The sequence below is a fragment of the Gymnodraco acuticeps genome, unplaced genomic scaffold, assembly GCF_902827175.1.
Source record: "Gymnodraco acuticeps unplaced genomic scaffold, fGymAcu1.1, whole genome shotgun sequence".
Taxonomy (NCBI): domain Eukaryota; kingdom Metazoa; phylum Chordata; class Actinopteri; order Perciformes; family Bathydraconidae; genus Gymnodraco; species Gymnodraco acuticeps.
In genome coordinates this window covers 427,140-454,756 of record NW_022991645.1, presented here as the reverse complement: position 1 = coordinate 454,756, position 27,617 = coordinate 427,140, and the positions used below count along the sequence as shown (strand labels likewise).

Here is a 27,617-nt window from a genome sequence, read left to right as displayed (position 1 = left end):
GTGTAGACTTTAACACCACTGATTGTTCCAACACTATAACAGAAACAGCTATTATAGATAAGAAAACTAGTCATCAAAATGGAAGAACACTGTATTTTCAAACATGGTAATGGAAATGTGGGACTTTAATTTAAAATATCTTCTACATCTTTGGCACAAATATAATATTTCATTTCAATTTAATTGAAAAATGTTACTAACATTGCAGTCCCAGACTTCTACACATTTAAAAATACTACGTTATCAGATTACACACGTCTTTCTTCTGTGGAATATGTCCTTGGTTTATTGTTCAACATTTTCAGAGAAATCTTAAGTTTCTTATTTTGAAAATGATATTAAACAAAAACCAAACTGAACATTGAAAACAATGATCCGTAATAGAGACACTGTTTGATGTGATAAAGTTTCCCTACAGTATGTATACAAAACATATCCTGAAGTTTTCCATCCATTTTCTGTTTAATCACAGAGTTTAGTTAAAGTTTTTGATTGAATTATTCGGTTCTCATAAAAAGTGCTATATTTTGATAAACTTTTCATTTCTCATACAAACACATTTTTCTTCCAGTAATAAATCCATACTGACACACAAAAGAGAACATTATATAAATGTTAATGCTAATGTGTCTCCATGGAGATGATTCTCAGGACTTGGTGGGCTTGGAGATCCCCTGTGGCCCCAGCAACAGATACAGTGTCTTCCACATGATGTTATCATGGACAGAAAAGTTATAATAACAATGATCCGTGGAGATTATATATTGGCTTTCTAGATGTAGACGTCCATAAAAGCAACAGACAGACAGACAGACAAAGTAAAGGGATCTTCACTTAGTCGTTTCAGATATCAGTTTCATCTCTGGTTAGCCTTGCTTTGCACAAAGACTGAAAGGAATCTATTAGCCTAGCTTCTTTGACGGAAAAACCCCTTCAACAACACTTTAGCTTTAACAGCTAACTGGTTGAAAAGACAACATCAATTGGCTAAAATTCTAAACTCCCAAAATGTTCCCTTTTCTTCATTTAAACTAAGTAATATTTATATATAACCTGTGTTACTTATAAATGTTGAAAGCTATCCCTAATAGATTTGAGAAGGTATGTTTCCATAAAAAGCTAATGAACATAGCCTTAGTTTAGAGGGAGAACAAGAGGACGGTCCAACATGTCAGACTGTTGCTTTTAATCTTAAATTCTACAACGAGAAGGTAGTTGTTTCCTCGGAACATCATCTTCTAGTATTGCTAACATCTAGTCTGGTACCACAGTACTCTGGTCAGATATTTCGATGTGTAAGTGAAGTATTTAGCAGCAGCTGTAGGCGTCAGAATGGAGAACAGTTTGTATCCGCAGGGTCCTGTGATAAACATATCAATTACAAAATGCTCAGCTTTTTTGTTGTCATAATTACTGTCTTAATTTTTGCTACTTTTATTTGTAGGTGTCAAAGTTGATGAACTGTCATTTATTTTTTGATTTTGCCGGAAATTAACGATGTCTTTTTTTGTTAATATAATGAGCACCGATCTGTTTGTGCCAGTGTCTGAATAATTGTGTGAACAGTCAGAAACCTCTATTGAAACCCTGCAGCTTTGGTTAGCCTTCACACCGGTCTCTTTCAGAGTCGCTGCCAAAAACCAGCTGAGGTTGCACTTTATTTTACGTAATTTCCTAATCATTTCCTGAGTTTTCATCTCATGTCATTGGTACTATTTGCAGAAAAAAAGTATCTTGTAGTCAGAGCACAATAAAAAAATAATGAATAGACACACTCTTTGAAGTAAATTCTTTCGAAAAGTACAACTGCTAAAAGGAAATTATGAGGACATGCAAGGGGAAGGAATTATTGAGTGTGCCTCTGGTTACTAACGTAGGCCTACCCTTCATTGTTTATATAAAAATGTTTTTTATCCCCTACATTTGTTAACATTTTGTCAAATGTTCACTAAGTAAGCAGAACTATCTATTAGCTACTTCTATTTGCAGTTGAACTATGTTCACATAGCTGTCACTGGAGTAATACAAAAGAAAAATAACCTATGACATGATGGCAAGTTCTCAAGCGTCTTTTTTCCATGCCTAAGTGGATTTCTGGATGTTTATTCTGGAGGGACATCAGAAGTAACGATATACTCGGGAAGGTTAGTCACACTGAATGATATCAATATTTCACATTTCACTGAGTTGTGAAGAACAGGACAAGTGTGAGGCAAATAAACCTCCTGCAGTATATTTTGTCTTCCATTTAACTCCCTTATTTTTAAGGCTTTTCTTGTTTAATTTATTGCAGTACAGATATTAATATCCTGTCACTTCACCATTGTTACAATGTCCTGAACGATGAGTTACTATACAGTGAAAATGTAATTATCTGCCTCCTCCTTTAATGTTAATCCAGTCTGAACAATCTTTATAAATTACCAGGAAAAAGGACCTGATGTGACACTCGGTGACAACACGCTGCAGTTTGAAGCAAAGTGGTGCAGGACAGGACTTGATTTTCTCTTGTTTCCTGGTGTTGTCAGTGCAGGAAGCCACAGTACCAAAGTCCCTTGAAAAAATAATCTAATCACCACACATCCATCAATGTCAGTCTTTCTCTTGTACTCCCTCGTCTTTTGTTACAATAATGATGTATTTGTGTCTCGCATGCTGAACCCAAAAAGACCTTCCAAACTAAAACTGAATTTTTCCCAAAACAGATTTGATAGACTTTGTTGTCTTTTCTTTTTTCTAAAATGTTGATCATCTACTAAATGTACGGCTGAAAAGTCAAATAAACATTTGTGTGCTCACATGAACTGATCAGATAAACCCTTATACTTAATGAGTATGATGAATAATATATCAGTCAGACTCCAATTATATTATTTGTCCAAATATAATGTTTTTGAGGAATGTGCATAAATAGTACATCAGAAACCTGTAAGAATACAAATGATAAAAAGGATTAAACAACTCGAATGTCACTTTAACATTTTCAAAAGACATCCAGCTAAGGCTGTCTATCACTCAGTGAAAAACTAAAACTGCTCAGTTTGATTTCATATAATGATCCAAAGAGACTGAAGCCTCTGAGGTAACAGAGACATGTTGTGAAGTATCTGTCTGTTCTAATTATTGAGCATCCACTCTGTTTGTTTTGTGCAAAAATGATCTATGTATAATGAAACCATAAAGAGAACACAATATTCCATGAATGATTTTTCCACTTCAGGTGTGAGGTCAGTGTGTTCCACTTCAGGTGTGAGGTCAGTGTGTCCGTATGTTCCACTTCAGGTGTGAGGTCAGTGTGTCCGTATGTTCCACTTCAGGTGTGAGGTCAGTGTGTCCGTATGTTCCACTTCAGGTGTGAGGTCAGTGTGTCCGTATGTTCCACTTCAGGTGTGAGGTCAGTGTGTCCGTATGTTCCACTTCAGGTATGAGGTCAGTGTGTCCGTGTGTTCCACTTCAGGTGTGAGGTCAGTGTGTTCCACTTCAGGTGTGAGGTCAGTGTGTCCGTGTGTTCCACTTCAGGTGTGAGGTCAGTGTGTCCGTGTGTTCCACTTCAGGTGTGAGGTCAGTGTGTCCGTGTGTTCCACTTCAGGTGTGAGGTCCGTATGTTCCACTTCAGGTGTGAGGTCAGTGTGTTCGTATGTTCCACTTCAGGTGTGAGGTCAGTGTGTCCGTGTGTTCCACTTCAGGTGTGAGGTCAGTGTGTTCCACTTCAGGTGTGAGGTCAGTGTGTCCGTGTGTTCCACTTCAGGTGTGAGGTCAGTGTGTTCCACTTCAGGTGTGAGGTCAGTGTGTCCGTGTGTTCCACTTCAGGTGTGAGGTCAGTGTGTTCCACTTCAGGTGTGAGGTCAGTGTGTCCGTATGTTCCACTTCAGGTGTGAGGTCAGTGTGTCCGTATGTTCCACTTCAGGTGTGAGGTCAGTGTGTCCGTATGTTCCACTTCAGGTGTGAGGTCAGTGTGTCCGTGTGTTCCACTTCAGGTGTGAGGTCAGTGTGTTCCACTTCAGGTGTGAGGTCAGTGTGTCCGTATGTTCCACTTCAGGTGTGAGGTCAGTGTGTCCGTATGTTCCACTTCAGGTGTGAGGTCAGTGTGTCCGTATGTTCCACTTCAGGTGTGAGGTCAGTGTGTCCGTGTGTTCCACTTCAGGTGTGAGGTCAGTGTGTCCGTGTGTTCCACTTCAGGTGTGAGGTCAGTGTGTCCGTGTGTTCCACTTCAGGTGTGAGGTCAGTGTGTCCGTGTGTTCCACTTCAGGTGTGAGGTCAGTGTGTCCGTGTGTTCCACTTCAGGTGTGAGGTCCGTATGTTCCACTTCAGGTGTGAGGTCAGTGTGTCCGTATGTTCCACTTCAGGTGTGAGGTCAGTGTGTCCGTGTGTTCCACTTCAGGTGTGAGGTCAGTGTGTTCGTATGTTCCACTTCAGGTGTGAGGTCAGTGTGTCCATGTGTTCCACTTCAGGTGTGAGGTCAGTGTGTCCGTGTGTTCCACTTTAGGTGTGAGGTCAGTGTGTCCGTGTGTTCCACTTCAGGTGTGAGGTCAGTGTGTTCCACTTCAGGTGTGAGGTCAGTGTGTCCGTGTGTTCCACTTCAGGTGTGAGGTCAGTGTGTCCGTGTGTTCCACTTCAGGTGTGAGGTCAGTGTGTCCGTGTGTTCCACTTCAGGTGTGAGGTCAGTGTGTCCGTGTGTTCCACTTCAGGTGTGAGGTCCGTGTGTTCCACTTCAGGTGTGAGGTCAGTGTGTCCGTATGTTCCACTTCAGGTGTGAGGTCAGTGTGTCCGTGTGTTCCACTTCAGGTGTGAGGTCAGTGTGTCCGTATGTTCCACTTCAGGTGTGAGGTCAGTGTGTTCCACTTCAGGTGTGAGGTCAGTGTGTTCCACTTCAGGTGTGAGGTCAGTGTGTCCGTGTGTTCCACTTCAGGTGTGAGGTCAGTGTGTCCGTGTGTTCCACTTCAGGTGTGAGGTCCGTGTGTTCCACTTCAGGTGTGAGGTCAGTGTGTCCGTATGTTCCACTTCAGGTGTGAGGTCAGTGTGTTGTACTATCAGTTTCTGATTCAGTCACACACCAGGATCAGTACTGCTCACTGTTTATTGTAAAATGTGCCATACTGTCTGAGTGTTTCATTCATAATGGCAGGTCAGTCTTCCATTGATCAGAAAGGAGGCGACACAGCAGTTTGTTAGAAAACATAACTTATTAATCAGCAGAAAGATCATGGGATGGACAGCTGCTTGTCCTCATGTTCACTGCTCCAAATCACAAGAGGGGACTGAAAACATGCTGATACACTAACTGATTAACACAAAAAGTATTAACAATACATATAATATAATTTAAATATTTAAAAAATCAAACAGTCTTAGAAGATATTTGTTAGCCAGGTAAATGATTCAATCAACTAAAAATAAAAACGAACAGCAGTTAAGGTATTTTTTTCCCTGTCCAGAGTTGGTGAGGACGGCAGCCAATAGAATCAGGGCAGGAGGGTCACATGGCGGTAAGTTTGTCCTCAGTGCTGTCCATCACCACGTTGTCATAAGCATTCCTGTCTTCTTTGCTTCTAATAGACACACGCAATAATAAAACTTAGTTATCAGTATTCATATCCTTCTCTTAAATAACATCACTTATACCACTAAGTAAAAGTGTGTAAGTATTCTCAGAAAAATGTTCATAAAGAATAAGGTAAAGGGGGGAGAACATGCTAATGATTTAGTCGGGTTGTTCCTACCTGACAATGTCCAGGCTGGTCTCGTACGCGTTTTCCTCCGTCATGACGTAATCATTTTCTCTCACCGACTTCACAGTGCTCTTCTTCCTGCAGACAGATGCACTTTATTACAATGCATTATTTTAAAGGTAATAAGATGTATCTATACATTTGATCAGAAAATGAAGATGATAGATATACCGGGGTCATAATCCCCTGACACAAAAACTGATAACTGAAAAAATTTCGGATTTTTTTGCATTTATTTTCTCAGTATATGGCTTCAAATCATGATTAATATAAATATTAAATTACTTATTTTAAATGTTGTATCCATTTCTATTTGCACGTTTTATAAAATCATTCAAAAGCGCCCAGAGTTCAGATGTTCGCTGTACTGGGACACACAACTGAGAGTATTTGTCATGTTTGCTCAATGGAAGGTTGTTGATTAACTTTCCTAGTTTGATTAACTGACTGATTTATGTAAATGTTAACCTTAAGAATATTACAATTCTAAAGTGAAGTGCCCCTGTAACACTGAACTTTGACCCCTTTGTGGCCCGGTTTGGGCTTTCTATTCTATTCTTCTCTTGTACTGAACTAAAAGTGCTATACTCTTGAACATTGTCTTGTTCTCATTTGTCCCCCATTGAGTGTGCCCCTCACATTAAAAAAAACTGCCCCCCCCCCGGTAAACCGGTCACTGGTTGAGTTGACCATGATGCAGGCTTCTGTAGCTCTCCTCTGACCTGGGCTCCTCGCACCAGGCCTTCTTCACCAGGAACCCGACGAAGGACAGGAAGAGGAAGCCGCAGAGGGCCATGATGCCGGTGAGCCACTGAGGCAGCGCTCGATCACTCTGAGCTGCACACAGACACAGGTCAGAGGTCAGCATAACTCTATAAACCATTACCTCCAAGACATGCCTGCACGACCCAAGTGATAATAGTGAAGTCAAAAGTATAATGTTCCCACTAAAATGTAGGGAAATAGATTTACTAAAATAATAAAATACCACTAGCACACATTTGAAATGAAGTGCAGTACATTAATCAGTGTTGGGTTTAATAAGAGACGACTAACTCGTTTCACAACGTGTGTCTTCTTTATATAACCCCAATAATGATATTAACAGTAAATAAAAACGGCTTCCTTGTACACTTATATAAGCAAAACTTCAACCAACTTGTCACTAATATTGTAGAGCTGAAACATTGATCAAAAGCAATATGGTAATACTATCTGTTCATTGTTATAGTATTTTCTCTGGTACACATGCCGAACATTGCCGGTGTTATCTCCTGAAAGACTATTTCTCTCTTGCTTGATATTCAGTGGTGAGGAGTACTCAAGAGCAGTACTACTTAAAGGTATTTTCTTCTACTCTCTATTTCTACTAGATTCTTAATTTACTCAAATCAAAAACATATATTCAACACGATGATGGCATATTATTCTAGTGTAGATGAGGCTACACATATGCAGTCCCTATGCTCCACCTTTAGCTACAACATTGTGAAAAACGAATGAGCATAGTGAGTACTTTTATTTATTTTAACTGTGTGTTTGTTATGATGGAAATACCTTGAATACATCAATATTTCTACAAAATATATTTTAACTGAAGTAAAATATTTGAGTACTTCTTCCACCACTTAAACTCCACCACATAAACTAACATATATTTTTCAATTTCAGTACATTCTGAAGTTTATACATAAATGTGTTCATAAGAAAACAAGCCGATTGATTGCTATTGAAAATCTCTGAAACACTCAGTGACACGGCTATATTCTATTCCTTTCATAATGTCAGCACTGGTGTGACTCAGTTAAGAGCTATCTGTGTCTTCATTGTTATCATCAGTAAATGTGGAACAGTACCTGCCTGGGCCGTCACCGCTGCCACGCTCAGCAGCAGACAGCAAACCGCCGCACACACTTTCCCCATGGCTGGTCCTTTGGCTGTGACTGAAGAAAAACAGAGTTATGAAGAAAGAAAAACAAAGCTAAACCTGAAGCTTCAGACGGTGTTAAGTGTGGAGCGAACAGCAGAGTAGATCACTGCTCAGGTGTTCTGTTAATGTTTAACAGCCTGTATCTGCTCTGTGTGTATGGCCTATGTCTCTGTTTCCTCTCAGACACTTAGAAGTCAATAACCTACAGACTAGTTTCATCTATAAGTTTGACATATTTTCAGGTATACTTTATACAACTTGGGATGGAAAGATGTGTTGGCTTCATATTTAATATATCTTATATCTTTAATCAATGTGGTTATAATTTGATATACTGATTAAGAACTCTCTAAACAAGTTAACAAAACACATCTTCTCATTTTTAGCAATCAACCGTTGATTTGTTAGATGTGAGCATTGCCTGCAGATTTGACCACTTTAGCTATCGAGCTAATGAATATTTGCTTACAAAAAGCTCTAGAAGTTGTTAGTTGGGTAAAAAGGGCCTGAAAGAAGCACTTGGCTGTTTCTAAGTGGGTTTGTTGGGAGGTGGTGGGAAGTCAAAGGTTGGTTAACAGAGTCTTAGGTAGTCAGTGTATGATGGTGAAACTCATTGTGTTGTCTTTATTAGAATAGTCTGTTATTTACTCTTCTATCATTATCTTGGTATACAAAAAAAGTATACGCAAATGCTCACCTTTAATATCCTTCAACATGTATTCACAGTAATTATAACTACATTTTCTAAAATTAACAATAAATCAATGTGTTGGCCTTAGAGATGTAAAGTTATGTTTTGGCTAAGTTGTAAGTTTTTGCAGATGAACCCAGGGTTAGTGCTTTGCAAAATGTAAAGGAACAATACTCAGAAAATATATATTTCATGAATCAAATACTCACCCCCTTCCATCTGATCACTTTGTAGCTTCCGTCTTCACAGAGGACGGCAGCTGAAGTCACTGGCCTTTTCCAGACAGAGTCCTGCTGTATCTACTTCATTTAAAAAACACTCATATTTAGGCTTAAATGGTTGTATTGCTGTTGTTGCTAGCACCCTTAGATGTTACGTTTTTTAGCCCCTAAGTGTCTAAGGATTCCATAAACCTTAAAAATATGTTATTTTATCTTCCATGTTACAAGCATCCTGTTTATCTTAGTTATAACTTATGACAAAGATAAACAGGATGCTAACTGTCTACTGTTACAAAGTGATATTATATTATATATGAAATAATTTATGCACTATAGATATATTTGTGTTATGTATTGTTTTCTCTATAGTTTTGAAGCCTCTGGAGGTGTTAGGCGTCCTACAGCAGGAGACAGGTGGAGGAGGGTCTGGTTCTGAGCATGCTCATGAGGTTCAGGTTCAGACCGGCTGGGTTGAATTCCTGAAGGTGGGATCCGGAGCTCTGCTGGCCGTCCTGGCTCTGCTTTGCCCTGGAGGAGACCCGGTACTGGGCCTTGACGTTCCTCAGAGGGTTGTAGTCCGGACTGATGAGCTCCGGACAGTGAAACACCTCCCTGATGACGGAGCCCTGCTGGGACAGCGCCACAAAGCCGTTCCTGAAGGTCACCATCCTGACAACGGGGGAGTAGACGTACTGGACGTACAGCAGGTTTCCTGACAGGAAGAAACAAGAAAATACAAACCGGTGAGTGACAGCCTCTTTATTTCAAAGACCCTCAGCTGATCATCACATGGAATAGTCATTTTGATCATGTAAGAAGATTTCTGCATTAGAGTGACCCTCGATGTCCTCTTCAGTGGACCTAGAGGCTGTGGTAAACTGAAGTTTTAGCAGCAGTTAACTTAAAGGTCCCATGTCATGGCCATTTCTACTGATCATATTTCCATTGTTGAGGTCTACTAGAATAGATTTACAATAGGCGCATTCCCACCGCAGTACCTTTCCCACAAAGGTTCATGAGAACTTAGTTCATGAGAACTCTTTAGTTCTCATGAACTAAGTACAGATCGCGTTCACACTGGAATAAGTCCCTGGGGGTGGATTAGGCAAATGAAGCCGCTGACGTCACTTCTTCTTCTTCTGCTTTGGGTTTACTGGCAGGCCGCAAACCACTTCACGGCGTATACTGCCGCCCAAAGTCCCCGGCCAGAAGTCCCCGGAGTTAGGGACTGGCTTCAGTAGAAGCTGCTGGGACTCCCAGCAGCTTCTACTGAAGCCTTCCGAGTAAATCGCCAGAACGCCGACACCTCCTCATCTCCACCGCTCCCATGTTTTCCCTTTGTGTTGCCATAAGTTAGTCTCTCTGCGTTTCTGCGCTGGGCTAATGCTAATAATGCTAATGCGAGGATAATAAAATGGCGGCATCACAAAACTTTTTGGGAGTTTTACGGGGCGTGGTTTGCAATCCGCCCAGCCAATCAGAAATATAGCTCTTTTCTCACAAGAGAGCTGCTCGAAAGTCCCTGCTCTCTAGCAGCTCTCTGCTCTCTAGCAGGGACAGAAAAGGGGGTAAAAAGGTTCTCATTAACTAATTTTAGTACCGGCTCTTTTTGGTGTGAACGCGACAAAAGAGTTCTCATGAACTGAGTTCTCATGAACCTTTGTGGGAAAAGTACTGCGGTGTGAATGCGCCTATTGTTCAATGTTCCAAACTCACATTGGTTTCTCAAACAGCATCTCTGTATAGTATGTGTATTCACTCTCTGTCCTACACGGCTTGTTGGAGCTCCCCCCCCCCCCCTCCCTGATTGGTCAGCTCGTCCACTCTGTTCTGATGAGTCCACTACCGTTACAGCGGAACATCAGTGATTATGTGTTACAATGGCGTTTGTTAGCAACCAGAAAATGACATCAGTAAGGACAAACGGATGAGAATGCTGCGTGGGGTCTGGGTGCCGTGTTGGGGGGACGTTGCGGGGCTCGCTGCTGCGAGGAGCGGACAGTGTGAGCTGGGTTCACTTCCTGCTTGCTGCGTGGGGTCTGCAAGACAGCGAGACATCGCGAATGGACGCGGGAAGGGGGGTGCTGAGGGGGCTGCAGCACCCCCATCTGCGAGTCTCCATTCCGTTAAGCATTTTACAAAACATGTAAGCAGAGCCGTTAGAGCTGCCACCGGTTAGTAGAACACACTCCAATCCTGTATTTCAGAAATAGTTTAGGAATGTGTTGGAACAGTGTGTACCTGAAGCGACGTCCCACACTTTCACTGTTCTGTCCTGACATCCTGTGAAGACGAACTGGTCGCGTCGGAGAAAGCAGCAGAGAGGACGCCCCTCGAAGAAAAATCCCTGAACATCAAGAAAACATTTTTCAAAAACTCTAACTCCTTCTAAGAAGCATTCATAACATGCTTTAGTATAAATAGATAATGAATGACAACAATATATAACATATATTGTGTATTTATTTGAGAAGTTATATAAACGTGACAAATACTGTACATTATTAAACACTTAAAAATGTCCTTATATCTGCTTTCAATACTATGTTAAAATAGTTAAATACAAATGTGTACATGTTTGGCTTATTATTGTCTGATAGAAGATATTTTTCCCAACAGAGTATTCTGACCTACGGTAATAGCACTGTGTTTTTAGGTGCAGTGTGTGAGACTTATGGCATCTAGTGATGAGTGTTAGAGCTATATATTGATTTATATTATGTAATAGTTTTTGTTTATAGTAAATGTATTATTATTCAGGGTTATTATTTAAGTTAGTTAAAGTAGTGTTATGCTTTTATTTTGAAGGTGTATTTGGGCCCCTGGTGTGATTGTATATTGGAGACAGCTGGTGGTGGGAGCAGAGCACCAGTAGGCATATGTTTGTTTACCACAGGGTGAAACAAGCATGCCATAGGAGAGGCGAAGGGCAAACACCTGTTCATTGTATTTTGTTCATGTTGGTAAATGGAAATAAATGCATATACGGATATTCTGGTCTGCACATGGATCGTTCACTAACTGGTGACTCAGCGGCAGTTCATTTCTTTATGATTTTGGCCGCTACAGTGAAGTTGCAGATTGCATGGTGATGTGATTTGATGTCAAACCACAGTAGTTCTGACCTTGTACTCCATGGTGTGGTCCAGCACCAGTGGGCTCAGGGCCCAAAGCCTCTGGACAGCGTCCTCGGAGCCCACCAAGGCGTGGGTCCCCCAGTGCCCGGCCGTCACACATGTCACCCTGCTGCGGTGGGGCTCCAGGCCTGAGCTGATGCCGCTGCTGAAGTCGTGGAGCTTCACCTCCCCGCAGCTGGTCCCGTACAGCAGCCTGCGGTCGGGCAGCAGGGCCATGGAGGACAGCGGGGCGTGGAGCAGAGACAGGGGGGCCCTCTTCAGGGGCCCCTCCACCGTGGGGAAACTGTCTCTGTTGGTGATCTCAAACAAACACACAGAATCCTCGTAGGCCACCGCCATATGCTTCTCCTGGGAGCTGACAGCTATGCAGAGCACCCTGGAGAGGCTCTCTGGGGGGGGGATACAGAGCGTCTCCTGGGGCAGGGACAGAGGGTAGATGAGCACCGTGCCGGTGGTCAGCCCGCAGAGCAGCAGCCGCTTGTGCTGAGCTACCTCCAGGCAGCAGACCTCAGCAGAGACCGCATAACACTCAGACAGAGAACCTGCAGGGAGATCCAGGGGAGTCAGAGTCTCCACCTGTAGAGGGTGCTTTACAAACACTGACACATACCTGCTTTTATTATTTCAACAGTAATTAATGTATAAGATGACATTACTCGTGAATAGATGTAAAAGCAGAATGTTAAGTTGTAGGTAGATTACCTAGAGCTCATTTTTAACTATTTACTCCTTATTATTTTTTAACACTAAACGATTGATTGTTTGGTTTGCAAAAATACATAATATAATGAGAAATGATATCACAATCAAAACATAAAAGTAAGATATTAAAGATCAATATACAGATAGAAATAACTTTAAAAAAGTAGTGTGACAAACACTAGCTTACATTACTTGAACATGATAACCATGGTGGTGGTGGAGTGGTGGAGTTAAATAAACACGTACATACAGGGGCACAAACGAGTACATCTCTCTCTTTGCAGTGACCTGTGTTGTTGTTCCAGCTGAGGACCGTCGTTTGGCTCTGCTGCCGGACGTAAAAAACCCGGTCTGCGTCTTCAGTGACGGCCACGTGGGCGCAGCCTGCAGGGATGGTGGCGGTGGGTTTGTGGCGGGGGTCGTATTTCAGACTCCACAGACGGACGCTGGCAGCTGCCTTTGAGGCTGAAAGCACAAAGCCGTGATACAGAAGAACAGAAGTGACGGGGGAGTCTGAGCCACTCAGAGTGTCCAACAACGCACCGGTGGTCACCGACCAGATCTGTAAAAGAAGAAGTTCATACCGAAAAAACGAGCATGTGAAAACTGCCTTAGTAGAGCTGTAGATTCTCCACAAATAGGTCTTTAAGATGTACTTTAAAGCAGCTGGGTTTTTCTTAAGTGTGGAACATCTTGACGTATTTACTGTGAATTATACTGTGGAATAAAATAGCTGAAATAATGTGTACTGTGTAACAGATTGATGGCTTTTACTGTAATACATATATGGAGAGTTTGATGTGAAGCACCTTAAGTGCTTTGAGCAGGTGAAGCAGGTGAAAGACTGTTACTGAAGCTTATACAATAAAGCAACTGGAAGGATTCTATTATAAAGAAACGCTGATGGTATTTATTCTAACTGTGTAGCAGCTACAGGAATTGTGAAATAGCAGAAAGGCTGGATTTGCTTTTACTCATGGATTTGACAGTGAAGCATGTAGAGGGCTTTTACTTTGAAACAGCTTAACATTTTGCTGAGGTGAATGAAGAGAGCGTTACATTGAGAGTTTGAGGACCTCCCACTATGAAATCACTGGATAAGCTTTACCTGTGACACAGCTGGGGAGATTTTACTATAAAGCAGCTTAAAAGCTTTTACTTTGAAGCCGCTGCACAGGCTAACTAGTAAAGCAACTGGGAGGATTTTAGTATGAGGCAAATTTGGGGCCTTTATTCCAACTGTGAAGCGTGGCTTTGACAGGATGCCTCACGGAGAAGCCGCTGCCAGCACATCATGATTACCATCTACATCTACTGTATGTTAGTGTGTTACTCTGATGAGTTGGTCAGCAGCTCCTGAGGCGAGCACTCGGCAGTCTGAGGAGACGCAGGCAGACAAAACGCTGTCGTCGTGTTGGAGCTCCAGGAATCTGTCCACAGAGTCTCTGTCGATGTTGAAGAGGCTCAGAGTCCGATCACTGCCTGTACAGGACACAAACACGCTTCTTTCACTCTGAGAATGTGCACATGATGGACGTGAGAAACAGGAAACAGAATGAGATCCTGGCTTCCTCTTGTTTTATCCCTTCAGTATGCTGCACATGAAGGAAGGCTCGACAATGAATTATGTTTTGGAGAATTTTATCAAAAGTATTTAATAAGTTCCCCTATTCCAACTCATTTATAAAGAGAAAACAGACTTAACAAGCCAGTCTGTTTTCAGTATGTATTTGTTAGTTATGTCAATAACAGTCCTACCTGCTACCAGTATTTTTTCATCTTCAGTGACTGAAAGCAGAGAAGGAACCAGCGGAAACTTTACTGCCATGTGTCTCCCCTTCAAGGAAATCTGCAGACAGGAAGGTAAATACCATCATTATGAGTTATGAACATGTGTAGCACATGTTAAGGATAAATACTGGCTGATTACAATGTGACTGGGCTGGCATCCCCCCCACTGGTTCATACTGGCTGTTGCCTATGAACTATGGAGCAGGAAGTATTCCAAATATTTACTTAAGTAAAAGTACTAATAACTCGCTTTAAAAATAACTGTAACTGTAAAAATGTTTACTTCATTACATTAAGTATGTATGTAAGTATAATAAGAAATGTATTTAAAGCATCAAACTAGAAAAATGTAGAGACCCTATCATCAGATCATTATTTAAAATCTGGATTTTACTGTAATAGTTAGATGAGGTGGAGTTTATTTTAATGAACTAATGATTATTTTTATTTTGTATTTAAATGTTGATTAATTTCCTTTTTTTGGTTTGAAACAATAAACAAATAAGTGGGAAATGCCCTCACAATTAAAACACAATAGTACAATATTAAATATACAGATACAAATAACATATATTAATATTTAACAAATAAATAATCAAATAAAAAATATATTAATTAGTTTAAATGTAACGGATAAACTGTTTCAAACATACAATATTTGGAGGAAATTAAGAAACAACTTCTTTGGAGCCAAATGATTGAACTTAGGAGGATAGTGGAATTTAAGATATTTTGTATGTACTATTGATATTTATGGATGTTTAGGGGATTGTCTATCGGCCAAACTATTAGAGTATGTTATCTTTACATAAAAAGAAAGTGTCACAATTGCAGAGTTATTATTTCTTCTTGCTCTAAAATTCTCCAGACATCCAGCTCCCATGTAATACATTTTGCACAACAAAAAGAGAATGACAGATGGAGAAAACACACACCTGATAGAGGAAGCCTTCTTTAGAAACGAAGAACACTTTCCCACGTTTTGGTAAGTTAACAGATTTAGACAGGGTCACACTTCTCTGACAGTTTTCCAGCCGAGTCTCAACAGTTTGAGTCCCATTGATAGGTTGAGATATTCTGACAAGACCAGAATTACACATAGAAACCACTGATTCTCCCAGAACTCCCAGCACCACCGACCCGTCAGCATTACTGCTGTTGAGGACCTCACCCCCGTCCAGCTGCCACACCTTCACCTGAAACAGCAAGAACTCTGATCCAAACACAATCCTGGATTTAACTACAAGTACTAGTAGTGGTAGTAATTGTATTTATTTCAAAAGCAAAATGACTAGTAGTTATGATGTTATAGCAACATCTGATATCAAGAATCTGGCATAAATGTTCAATAGAGTTTTGCATTGATGACATCATTTTGTATGCCAACACAAATGTTAGCGTTAGGAAAAAAACTGGGAATTTTTTATTGGATTTTGGAGAATTGCAGAAAATAAGATAGGTGTCATATTAACACGACTTTATGATTTTTGAAGTGTGAATGAAATCGCCAGAATTAAAAAGCTAACATTAGGCTATAAACAGCAACATCATGGTCACAGGGCTTTGGATCACCACCCACTAAGCTAAAAGCGGACACCGGTTAGCTTTTATGGCAGGAGCTTTTGACATTTACATGAGTGGGGTATTAACTTTCGTATTTGATGTCATAGAGTTATATTGCAAAACTCCTACGATTGTGTTAACCACAGACTTTATTTTAGGCATCTAACCAAAAACCTGTTCAGAAACGTTGATGTTTATGTTTAACCAGAAGTGGTACAATTCTGACTCATTTACGGGCTTTAGGACTCATTCCTGAACAACTCTATTGGCTTCATTATGGTACCTGTGTCCTGGTGTAAATGAAGATCAGCTGTTCAGACAGGTGTATGTGTACTGAGGAAGGTGCGGGGTTGACAGGAATGGCCTCCTGGATGCAGAGCAGCTGTTGGCCGTTCACCAGGCTCCACCTCCTCAGAGAGCCATCTGCTGCCACTGAGAGGCAGTTGGCGGTGCTGTCAACAACCTTGACGCACAGAACAGCACCTATAAACAGATTAGGTTATTCATATTTATATTAATAATAACTTTATATCCCTCTTACTATTCTTTAATGAACATAGACCTGTGTGTCCTAGCAGTGAGTGTACGAGCTGGTGGTCAGAGAGGCTCCAGACAGCCACCACGCCACCATCTGAACCTGCAACCAGAAGCTCCGCCTCCACATTGAGGTCCATACAGAGCACACCTGAAACGAAAAAAAAGAAGACGACAGGTAAAACCTCTGATACGGGTCCTCACAATACTTTCAGTCAGCTGCAAGCAATGTTAGCTAACATAGCTTTGACTTGCTCACTTACGGTTAGCATCATTTCGGAGACCGAATGCAAAACTAACAGCAATGAATACATTTGAAAAAATTAAACTAAACTAACTAACAACTGACAGCTTGAAGTTCGTTGTCACAGGATTTATACTTAAACAATTAACAGATGCTAACTACAACTTTGAACTCCTACAATTTGGAAAAAACCCTGTTAATTATTGAAGTTCGAACAAAAATTATAAAAAATGTTCACTTTCTAGGTTTAAACATAAATGTTTTAGATCTACTTTAATGCTACTTTAAGAGCAGCAGCATAATTCCCTGACCTCCCTGCAGTCCGGTCAGCGTGTATTGTAGCGCCCCTCCTGGCTGCTGCAGGAAACTGCACTTGGGAATGAGGATGGGCTCGGGGTGCGTCAGTAACCACTCTTCACATTGGCCACACAGCCGGCCAATCACCGAGGGAAAAGGCTTAGCCAAGGAGCAGAGTCTGGCCAACAGCTCAGTGTAAAACAGAGACATGTCTGAAACAAGTGTGAAAAACAAGTTACTGCATTTGTTTGCATTTTTTGAACATTTCTGTTAACTTTTTACATTTAGTTTGGTGAAGAACATTATCTTACACTGCCCGTCCAAAAAAAAAAATCCCCAACTGGATTTAACTAAGGCCCCATTTACACGGGAACGCTAACGCAAACGAACCGAATTCGATATAAAAAAAGTCTTCCGTTCACACGGATACGGCTAGACCGGCTGGAGACGCTGTAGTACATATGCCGGGCCTGTAAGTGGCGTACTTCCGCCACAAAATACACCAAAAGCAGCGAAGAAGACCCCCGAGCATGGTTGCCATGGTTGCCTGGTTGCCCTTCTGTTTATTCTCCGCGGTGGATTTAGCAACATGTAGTTCATGTAGTTCACCATGTCCACTTGTTGCTGAGGGTTGTGGTAGAGGAACTGTAGATTTTGCACTAACATCTGTAGCATGGTCAGTAGCAGTAGCAGCAGTAGCTACTGATAGTAGTTACTGACCATGCTACAGCAGTGAGCAGCAGAGATGGGGCTATGGCTTCATCGTTATCAGGAAATTATCGTATAGGACGTACACACGGAGGGTTCCGTCCGCTGATCTATCCACCTTGGGACCCGTTATCATTTTAGGGGTCCGTTTCCGCGGTTCCTTTACGGCCTTGTGTGAACGAACGGGCTATACGAAAGAGAAAAGTAGCGGCTACAACCCGTTTTGTTCCCGTGTAAACAGCACCTAAGCCAATCTGTAAGAGCCTCCCATTGGATAAGTGAATAATAGGGAGGCGCTTATGGATAGACAGAGGTGAAGAGATTAATTTTGAGGCAGGACTGAAAGAGTGTGAGGGACTCGGAATGACGAAGAACTTGGGGGAGGGAATTCCAGAGTCTAGGAGCTGCCACTGAAATGGCTCTGTCCCCAATGCTGCGGAGTTTGGATTATTTGGGAATGGATAGGAGACCGATGCGGTGGATCAGAGGGACGGTGGGGGTTGATAGGGGTTGAGAAGGTTGGTGATATGGGGGGGGGCTTTGTAGGTGAGGACCAGAATTTTGTAATTCATGCGATGGGAGACAGGAAGCCAATTAAGTTCTTTGAGGACTGGGGTGATGTGGTGCCATGATTTGGTATGCGCGAGGAGTCGTGCGGCTGCATTTTGAACCAGTTGGAGTCTATTGAGGGATGTAGAGCTGATGCCGTAGAGAAGTGAGTTGCATTAGTCAAGGCGGGAGGAAATGAAGGCATGGATAACTCGTTCGGCTGCGGGGCGGGTGGGATAGGGTCGGAGTTTTGCAATATTGCGGAGGTGGTGAAATTAGGTTTTGACTGTTTGGCGAATTTGAGGCTTGAGGGAGAGGGTGGGGTCAAAGATAACGCCAAGGTTGCGTGCCTGAGTGGAGGGGGAAACAGGGGTGCTATCGATAGTGAGTGTCATGTTGGTGACCTTGCTGAATGAGGAGGAGTTCTGTTTGTTGCTGTGCAGTTTGAGGAGGTTGTGTTGCATCCAAGTTTTTATTGCTGTCAGACAGGAGTCGATTATCCCAATGAATAACATTTCTATATATGTGGGTTATGGAGAGATTTGGTGCTGAGGTAGATCTGGGTGTCATCAGCGTAGCAGTGGAAGTCCAGGTTGAAATGGCGGAGTATTTGACCGAGAAGGAGGATGAAGATGATGAAGAGGAGGGGGCCGAGTACTGTTCCTTGAGGAACGCCTTGGGTGACTGAAGCTGTGGCAGAGGAGTGGTTGGGGAGGGAAATGAAGTGGGATCGTTCAGTGAGGTAGGACTGGAGCCATCTGAGTGCAGTACCTTCAATACCGATGTCCCTGAGTCGGGTGAGCAGGATGTTGTGTCTCACGGTATCAAAGGCTGCACTCATGTGGAGGAGGATGAGGATATTGAGGGAACCAGTGTCAGCAGAGGTGAGGAGGTCATTGAGGACTTTGATTAGTGCAGTTTCTGTGCTGTGGTGAGGACGAAATCCAGACTGGTGGGGATCATAAAGCTGGTTGGTTTGGAAATGGCAATGGAAGTGTTTTTGAGAGGAATGGGAGGTTGGAAAGGGGGGGTAATTAGTGAGGGAGGAGGGATCCAGTCCTGTTTTTTGGAGGATTGGAGTTACAGCAGCAGAGGGGACGGTTCCATGGGACAGCGAGGAGTTGAAAAGGTTAGCGAGATAGGGGCAGAGGACAGGGAGGCAGGACTTCAGAAGAGGAATGGGTAGAGGGTCAAGTAAGCGTAAGGGCGGAGTGGAGGTAGAATGAAGTGTGTTGTTGTAGCGGACTGGCGGTGAGTGTATGTGGAGTGGTAGAGGTTGCGCTCTGATGACGTGTCAATTGTGCGACATTGCGAGTAGTCGACCAGGTCTTTCTATCAATGGAGTTTTTCTTCCCTGATGGTACGGCCATCTTCCAAGGGGACAATGCCCGGGGGGCTCACATTGTGAATGAGTGCTTCAGGGAGCAGGAGACAACCTTTCTACACATGGAAGTCCATACCTCAGCCCCATTGAGAGTCGTTGGGATGTGCTGGAGAAGACTTTGCGCAGCGGTGCGACTCTCCAATCATAAATACAAGATCTTGGCGGAAAATGAATGCAACTCTGGACAGAAATAAATGTTGTGTCATTGCAGAAGCTTATCGAAATGAAGCCACGGCGACTGCGGGCTAAAGCTAAAGGCGGTACAACTAAATATTAGAGTGAAACTTTTCTTTTGGACGGGCAATGTTTTTCTGAAGTAAAAATCATAGACGAACTATGATTAGAAATATTTGAAACCAAAAAAAGATGAATAACTTAATATTGACACATGTCATAGCTGACCCATGTGACCGTCCAGGAAGTCCAGACTGGCTTTGATCAGGAGCAGAGTGTCTCGGAGCAGGCTGGTCTCAGTGCAGTCCATGTACTTGGAGCACTGGTCCAGATCCTGGATCACACTGGATACCCCACAAACCCTGCTCTTACAGTACAGCCACTCAGCACTGCCTGAAAAATGTAACACATTTATTTATTTATATATATTTATTTATTTACTGAACTGGTTTGTACAAATTAGGAATCAAATCAAATCAAATTTTATTTATATAGCACATTTATAAACGATTTTTGGTCGAGCCAAAGTGCTGTACATACAATAAAAATAGCCTACAGTAGAGACACTTTACAGCAAATACAACAGCACAGATTGTTCAGAATATCAGTATGAGAAAAACGACACCCTCTATCCTTAGACCCTCTGTCCTTAGACCCTCTATCCTTAGACCCTCACATCGTACAAGGAAAAACTTCCAGAGAATGGGCTTCATTTGAACACAAACCCCCCTGTTGGTCAAAGTGTGTAAAACAGGCAGGTTGGACATATCAACAGTGTGCTCCATCATCTCATACCGAGTTCCCAATGAGTAAAGACTTAGAATACATCTAAACAACGAACATAACATCGTATTTTCATGTTAACAATATTGTATTTATTCCAGTTTAATGATTGTGATTGAAAAGTGGAAAAGTGGAAGTGAAAAGCCTAAGGAGGCTGGTAAACATTGCAAAGAGGGATTTGTATTCCTTAATAATATTCATAAACGTAACCATGTTGTAGCCGGAGAAAGGCTAAACCATATCAAAGAATACATTTATAAACTACATTATCTCATTTAGCTGTAGCTTTTATAAACAACAACAAATACGTATTGTTCAGTGTTGAACCAGGGACCCTGCAGTCATGAGTCAACTGCTTTCCAGCTGAGCCACAGCACACACACTAAAGCTCCCTGAAAACACTGCAACATATGTATTCCTGTATTTATTGATGTTTTTATTCCTACATTTACTTATGCTTGTATCTAGTTATTATGACATGTTCCGACCTCTATAAGTGAGGGTCTGAGCTCTCTTGATTCCATCGTGTCACCGGGCCCGCCGGGTACAGGAGGGGTAATATGGTTCTTATTATACATCCATGGGTATTATGAGCGTTGTGGTTCAACGGTTCAACCGATCTGAATCGCTTCATGAAACAGTCACGTGGTATCGCAACCCTGTCTCCTAAAAATTACGTTCCCACAGAACTAAACTGCATTCTGAATTACGTTTAGCTTGAAACGTATTTACTCCCACGTTACGTTCGTTATGAACGTATCTAAAATACGTTTATTTTCTACATATCTTCTAGAAACATATTTTCTCCCACGTTACGTTCCTTATGAACGTATCTTAAATACGTTTATTTTCTACATATCTTTGCCATTTATTGTCTTGCTTATAATAATGATAATAGTCATTTATAAATATAATTTTAGAGCACACATTTGAAATCGAGAATCAGGCTCGATATATGGTTAAATTAAAATCAGTAGGCGAGGCTGTAATTTCGGCAGCTGTTACTCTCATGAGCGAGGCAGAAAATAATAGTTTTAACATGACAAAAAGCTGCTGTGTCGTTTACCTCAAACATTAAAACAAATCCAGAGTTACGTGTTTCTGTACTTCCTCTAAGAAGAAAGGACAGTAAAAGAAGAGCTCTGTGGCTTCAGGCTTGATCGCCGTTCAAATGACAGCGTTGGTTTCCCCAAAAGTGGGCGGGGCTGTAAAGTGACGTAGATTTTACTATCATCTATTATTCAAAACCATTCTATGTATTCTAACGTAAATTACATGCCAGTGTTTTATCTTTTTATTTATTTGTTTTTATTTTAAATCGTATAAACGTCTGTGAGGAAAATAAATGGGGTTTAGAGCCTCAAAATACTGAAATCTGTATTTTTTTAAAATCTTTTCCTTCTAATTTGTTATTCTTTTCTAAATAACACACTGTTATTTACTCAACAATAACACACAATTATCCTTGTTTTTATTTATTTGTTTAATTCTATAATCTTGGGCTTTTTAGCCGTAAATAAAGTCACCAGAAACAGACGGGACATTTCGAGATTTAGGATGGCCGAAGACACTACACTACCCATAATCCCCAGCTATCGTTTGGGACTACAGTCCCGTTGACAAACCCCGTGATGTTGGAGTGGCAGTGCACCAAGGTTACGCCGAGCGTCAAGCTCTTTGAAATGGAACGAAACCACGGCAGACTATTCAAAACTGGACTCGAACGCCCCCCGAGAAATACACATGCTGGCTATTGTGTTTCGCAACATGTTCTCTATGGCACGTATCTACTGGGAATTGTAGTTTTAAAAGACGTTTTTCCCAAAATTAGAAGTTGCCAGTATTAAACTGTGTACAGCCCTGGAGGTTTAGGCGATAGGAAACACATTGGTGTGTACACATTTAAAACATGTAATTACTAAATGGGTAAAAATCGCTTATATCCATAATGGGCAGCATTAATATATACCCACACGACAGCTTACTTTGTAATTCTACTCCACTACAATTCAGAGGTTAACCTGGTATTTTTACTCCACTACATTTAGTTGAGTTACTTTGCAGATTCTGATTAATGATGTGAAATATAAACAACCCTTAAAGCAGACTTTAGTTACACCTGAGTAAAATTCAGGGAAGGTGATTGTCAAGTGCCAACAATCAGGAGAGATATTTGATAGGTGGTGCTTGAGAAGACGAAACATTTATCTGCAGATCTCTATAAAGTATATTCATTACTCGTTATTCTCTACTAATAGTTAATTAAAAACTGTATAATGGCTATTTTGCACATCCCTTTCAAGATTTCAAGATTTTCTAAGGTTTCTTGATCATATACACAACTTGGGTAACAGGTTCCTCAACAGCGTATTACAAGACATCTATCAATATGTGTGTACCTCCACCATTAAACTGTCATATTCTGAACATTTCTTATTCTACCTACATACATAAGAGTATAATTAATGTGTATAATATCAGTTAAAAGAAGTGCTTCAACATAGTTAACATTGCAGGAAAGCAATATATTAGACGTTAAGTACTTTGTCAGGCTTAATATTTATCTGTAGATAGATACCCCCAAAGCTTTTTTCTTATTTAAAATAAGACCTTAACCTAAAGTATTCTTTAATGTGTTAATAAAGGTTAATTCGTTTTTCTGTTTTGCACATCCTCATATTAATATCTTTGTACATCCGGCACTAAACTGTTTTATTGTAGAGATCACTTATAGTATCTTCTTGACTTTTTATATTCTATATTTCTATCATTGACCTTCTACTTTCCCCCTATGAAAGTATGTACTCTTAATATTGTTTTCATCAAATAACATTATTCAACAAAAATAATTCAATAACGTGCTTTAACCACTAGGCGGTGCACACAAGGTACACACAGCATACTAATAATAACTTTGTATTATTAGTGTAGAACACTTATGTATGTATAACATCTGAAGATGTGTAGTTTTATTCATGTTTTTACATAATTTTACAGGATATTGCTATATTATTTCACATGTTTTACTTCTACACATTAATATCTGATTTGTAAAACATCACAGACAGAAAGGTATATCCGTCATTTAATGGTACGCTATTGAAATTCTGAATCCATAGATGTGTCTCCCATCACCCAAATCCCCTGACTATTCTCTCAACTCAGTATTTACATTCTTATATTCAAAGAAAATCAGTAATATCTTTAAAAACTACAAGTCCTTTTCTATCAGCTGTGCACCGTTATGGTGTAAATATAACCTATTATCTACCAATTGGATCAAATATAAAAGTCAGCCGAATTACTATTGATACTGCAAGGAGACGTATTTTGTGAAAAGAAATTGAAGATGTTGTTTAATTGTTGATATATTTATGATCCACATCAAGTATTCAGTTTTGGCGGCAGTTCCTCATGTTTGTCTAGAAGTCTTCTCATCAGGGCTCTATAAATAAAGAACTACGGCAGATGTATAATATTTAATGCAGCCGAACCGTGTATTACAATGCCGTTATGTGATGACTTCCAAAGAGAAAAGCAAGAACACTCTGAATTAGGTATTATTTTATTTTTCGTTTTCGGATATCACAACTTATTAACACCATATCCCAGCGTTTATTGCGGCTAAAACATCCAATCAACGAGCTTCAAGCTGAGGATCTTGGGTAATCAGTTCGGTGGGTTTGTGGTGTGTATCGCTCGAAATGTCCCGTCTGTTTCCGGTGACTTTATTTACGGCTAAAAAGCCCAAGATTATAGAATTAAACGAATAAATAAAAACAAGGATAATTGTGTGTTATGGTTGAGTAAATAACAGTGTGTTATTTAGAAAAGAATAACAAATTAGAAGGAAAAGATTTTAAAAAATACAGATTTCAGTATTTTGAGGCTCTAAACCCCATTTATTTTCCTCACAGACGGGAAAAAAGTCCGACATTATACGATTTAAAATAAAAACAAATAAATAAAAAGATAAAACACTGGCATGTAATTTACGTTAGAATAAATAGAATGGTTTTGAATAATAGATGATAGTAAAACGTCACTTTACAGCCCCGCCCACTTTTGGGGAAACCAACGCTGTCATTTGAACGGCGATCAAGCCTGAAGCCACAGAGCTCTTCTGTTACTGTCCTTTCTTCTTCGAGGAAGTACAGAAACAAGTAACTCTGGATTTGTTTTAATCTTTGAGGTGCAATAAACGACACAGCAGCTTTTTGGCATGTTAAAACTATTATTTTCTGCCTCGCTCATGAGAGTAACAGCTGGCGAAATTACAGCCTCGCCTACTGATTTTAATTTAACCATATATCGAGCCCGATTCTCGATTTCAAATGTGTGCTCTAAAATGATATTTTTAAATGACTATTATCATTATTATAAGCAAGGCAATAAATGGCAAAGATATGTAGAAAATAAACGTATTTAAGATACGTTCATAACGAACGTAACGTGGGAGAAAATACGTTTCTAGAAGATATGTAGAAAATAAACGTATTTAAGATACGTTCATAACGAACGTAACGTGGGAGAAGATATGTTTCTAGAAGATATGTAGAAAATAAACGTATTTGAGATACGTTCATAACAAACGTAACGTGGGAGAAAATACGTTTCTAGCTAAACGTAATTGAGAATGCAGTTTAGTTCTGTGGGAACGTAATTTTTAGGAGACAGGGTTGGGTATCAACAGGCAGCGAGGCTTCGTTTGTCATCGATGACGTCACTGGCCCAAAACGATACAAGCCTCGATACATGCTTCACAAGAAGTTTCGGGGATTACTCGACACACGCTCCGAAGCCTCGGCGCAATACGTAACAATAACTACCGAATACCCCCCGTCAGCGCGAGTGATTGATAAATTGTGCACTCGACGGGTAATAATAATGGATTATGACGGAAATGTTACGATCCTGTCCGTCAAAATGACTGACAACGAAAAAGTCTAAAGCCACCACTGCTTGGGAGAAAGAAACGATGTGATATTTGGACGCATTTTTGCTACAATGAGGCGGAGAAAAAAAGCGAATGCATTGTTTTATCAGAAGGGAAGCAATGTGGCCATACACAGGTAAAAACACCACAAACCTGACCAGATACTCTGCAAAGCTTCTTAATCATTCAACCTGTGTTTTTCATCAAATAAGGACAAGATATAATCTTATTGTGAAATACGTTTGACTAAAATGACAAATTATTGGTTTTGGATAGACTAGTTTGACTGAAATGTTCTATATAATCTGATGACTAAAAAAGACTCAACAGTTTTCATTGACAAAAAGTAGACTCAAATAATTAGACTAAATCTTGACTAAAAGAGATAATACATTTTACAGCATATAGACCGAATGTTAGGAAATGCATGTGTCTGTAATAAGAAGATGAATCCACGAGGATGTCAGCTACAATCCTGTGGAAGCAGCATGCCGAGACCCAAGGCAGGACCGCAGAGACAGGTTCAGCCACGACCCGAAGTCCACGACTTGATTTGATCATCAGGAATATGATCAAGGAAGAAACAATACTGCTACTACTGCTACTACTACTACTACTACTACTACTACTACTACTACTACTACTACTACTACTACTACTACTACTACTACTACTACTACTACTACTACTACTACTACTACTACTACTTGAAATGTGCATTTGTAAGTATTGAGAGTGACTACAAATGTTTAAATACATGTTTTTCTTTCAGTACTATTACACCAAACTTTATTTTATAATGACTCATTTTATTGAACCTGATGCTGTTTCTTTAATCTTCTTTATTTTGGTATTTAAAAAAATGAATAATGATTATAGTAAAAAAGAAAACCTGCTCATATAGTTAAGCAATGGCAAATTATAGCAATGAAAGAAAGGTGTTTATACCGTATATTATTATATATAATATTATATACAGTATAGTGCTTTTATATTATTAGTGTATTACTTTTATCAATCATATCATTATGTTTTAGTGTTTATCATTTGTTTTATCATTTCAAACTGGGTTTGTGTTCAGTAGCTGTATGGAACAATACAACTAACACAATATTTGTATTTATACTGAGTCTCTTCCCACATCTTACCAATGACTTCCTGTTGCAGCTCCTTCCACAGACCAGCATGCAGCAGGTGATAGGGCAGCTCCTGGAGCTTTCTGATGTTGGCCAATCCTGGAGCAAACCACAGCGGCTGGGGCGGGACCTGACACCATAAAGCCAATCAAAATACACAATCAACAGTCGAAAAAACTTCTGCATAGGACGGTACAGAAAGGTCAAAGAAGGTCAGTGAAGTCAAAGACTGCTGCCGAAATAAAAATCCAAAACAACATTTCATTTAAATAAAAAGCAGAGATAAATATTTATTTCAGCTTCAGTACAATGACTTAATTTAGAAGCTAATCTATTTTGAGTCGTTTGTACCTTTCTATCAGAGAGGAGCAGCGACAGACCCTGGAGAGCCACAGGCTTCAGTTTCCCCGACCACCGACCGAGGAAGTACTCCGCCAGGATCCTGAGGCTCCGCCCACGGCGCTCTGATGTCAAATAACGAGTTGAAACTGCCTCACACAGACGCCTTCACATGCGCACACACATACACACACAAACACACACACACACACATTAAAAATGTTCCCTTGAGCCATGTGAACCTTTATCAGATTTATTTTTCTTCACCAATGTTTGAAGGCGATGGCAGCGACCCCCCTCGTCCAGCGCTCTTCCAGCTGATCCTCGAGGTCGTGTCTGAGTCGAGCCCAGAGGAGAGGGGGCAGCCGGATTAACGTGGTGGATGGAGGTAGGGAGTACTTGTACACCTCACTGATGATGTCATCATCGAGAGACATGACGTCACGTAGTTCAGTTTCCAGCACACCTTCCCTGAGGAGTTAGTTTTCATTGTTTTTAGTCTAGCAAGGTTCCATATATTGAAATGACTTAATATCATTACTGTTAGTGTTGATGTTTTTTACTACTAAGGTACACATGATAAGGTTTAACATATCTCACTTCTACATAAATGCGACTTCAACTGGATGAATCATTGGGTATGCATTCCTTCTCATTTAAATTCAACATACCTTTTAACTAATTGCTATAGATAATTATTACAAAAATAACAAAAAGGCCCCTTTTTTCTGAACAATGATGACATTTGCAGGTACATTTCATTTAAATT

General features: G+C 40.6%; 2 protein-coding genes across 2 annotated transcripts in view; both read right to left on the bottom strand.

Moving 5' to 3' along the window:
- Window positions 1–2,865: 2,865 nt before the first annotated feature.
- Window positions 2,866–8,888, bottom strand: pdzk1ip1 (PDZK1 interacting protein 1). Its single transcript, XM_034198527.1, has 5 exons — window positions 8,560–8,888; window positions 7,586–7,672; window positions 6,452–6,566; window positions 5,721–5,807; window positions 2,866–5,549 (listed from the first exon to the last, which is right to left on the bottom strand). Exons 1-5 carry the CDS (start codon window positions 8,567–8,569, stop codon window positions 5,477–5,479), a joined length of 372 nt encoding a protein of 123 aa, XP_034054418.1. The 5' UTR covers window positions 8,570–8,888; the 3' UTR covers window positions 2,866–5,476.
- Window positions 8,889–8,940: 52 nt separating this feature from the next.
- The window catches only part of LOC117534330 (NACHT domain- and WD repeat-containing protein 1-like), a 29,706-nt gene continuing 11,029 nt past the window's right edge, over window positions 8,941–27,617 (bottom strand). The window contains 14 exon segments of the mRNA XM_034198523.1: window positions 8,941–9,283; window positions 10,813–10,918; window positions 11,697–12,250; window positions 12,699–12,972; window positions 13,744–13,892; window positions 14,169–14,259; window positions 15,137–15,397; window positions 16,048–16,247; window positions 16,327–16,449; window positions 16,854–17,051; window positions 19,883–20,047; window positions 26,522–26,639; window positions 26,861–27,014; window positions 27,116–27,319. Of these exon segments, the coding sequence (XP_034054414.1) occupies window positions 8,970–9,283; window positions 10,813–10,918; window positions 11,697–12,250; window positions 12,699–12,972; window positions 13,744–13,892; window positions 14,169–14,259; window positions 15,137–15,397; window positions 16,048–16,247; window positions 16,327–16,449; window positions 16,854–17,051; window positions 19,883–20,047; window positions 26,522–26,639; window positions 26,861–27,014; window positions 27,116–27,319 (2,911 nt within the window). The 3' untranslated portion in view covers window positions 8,941–8,969.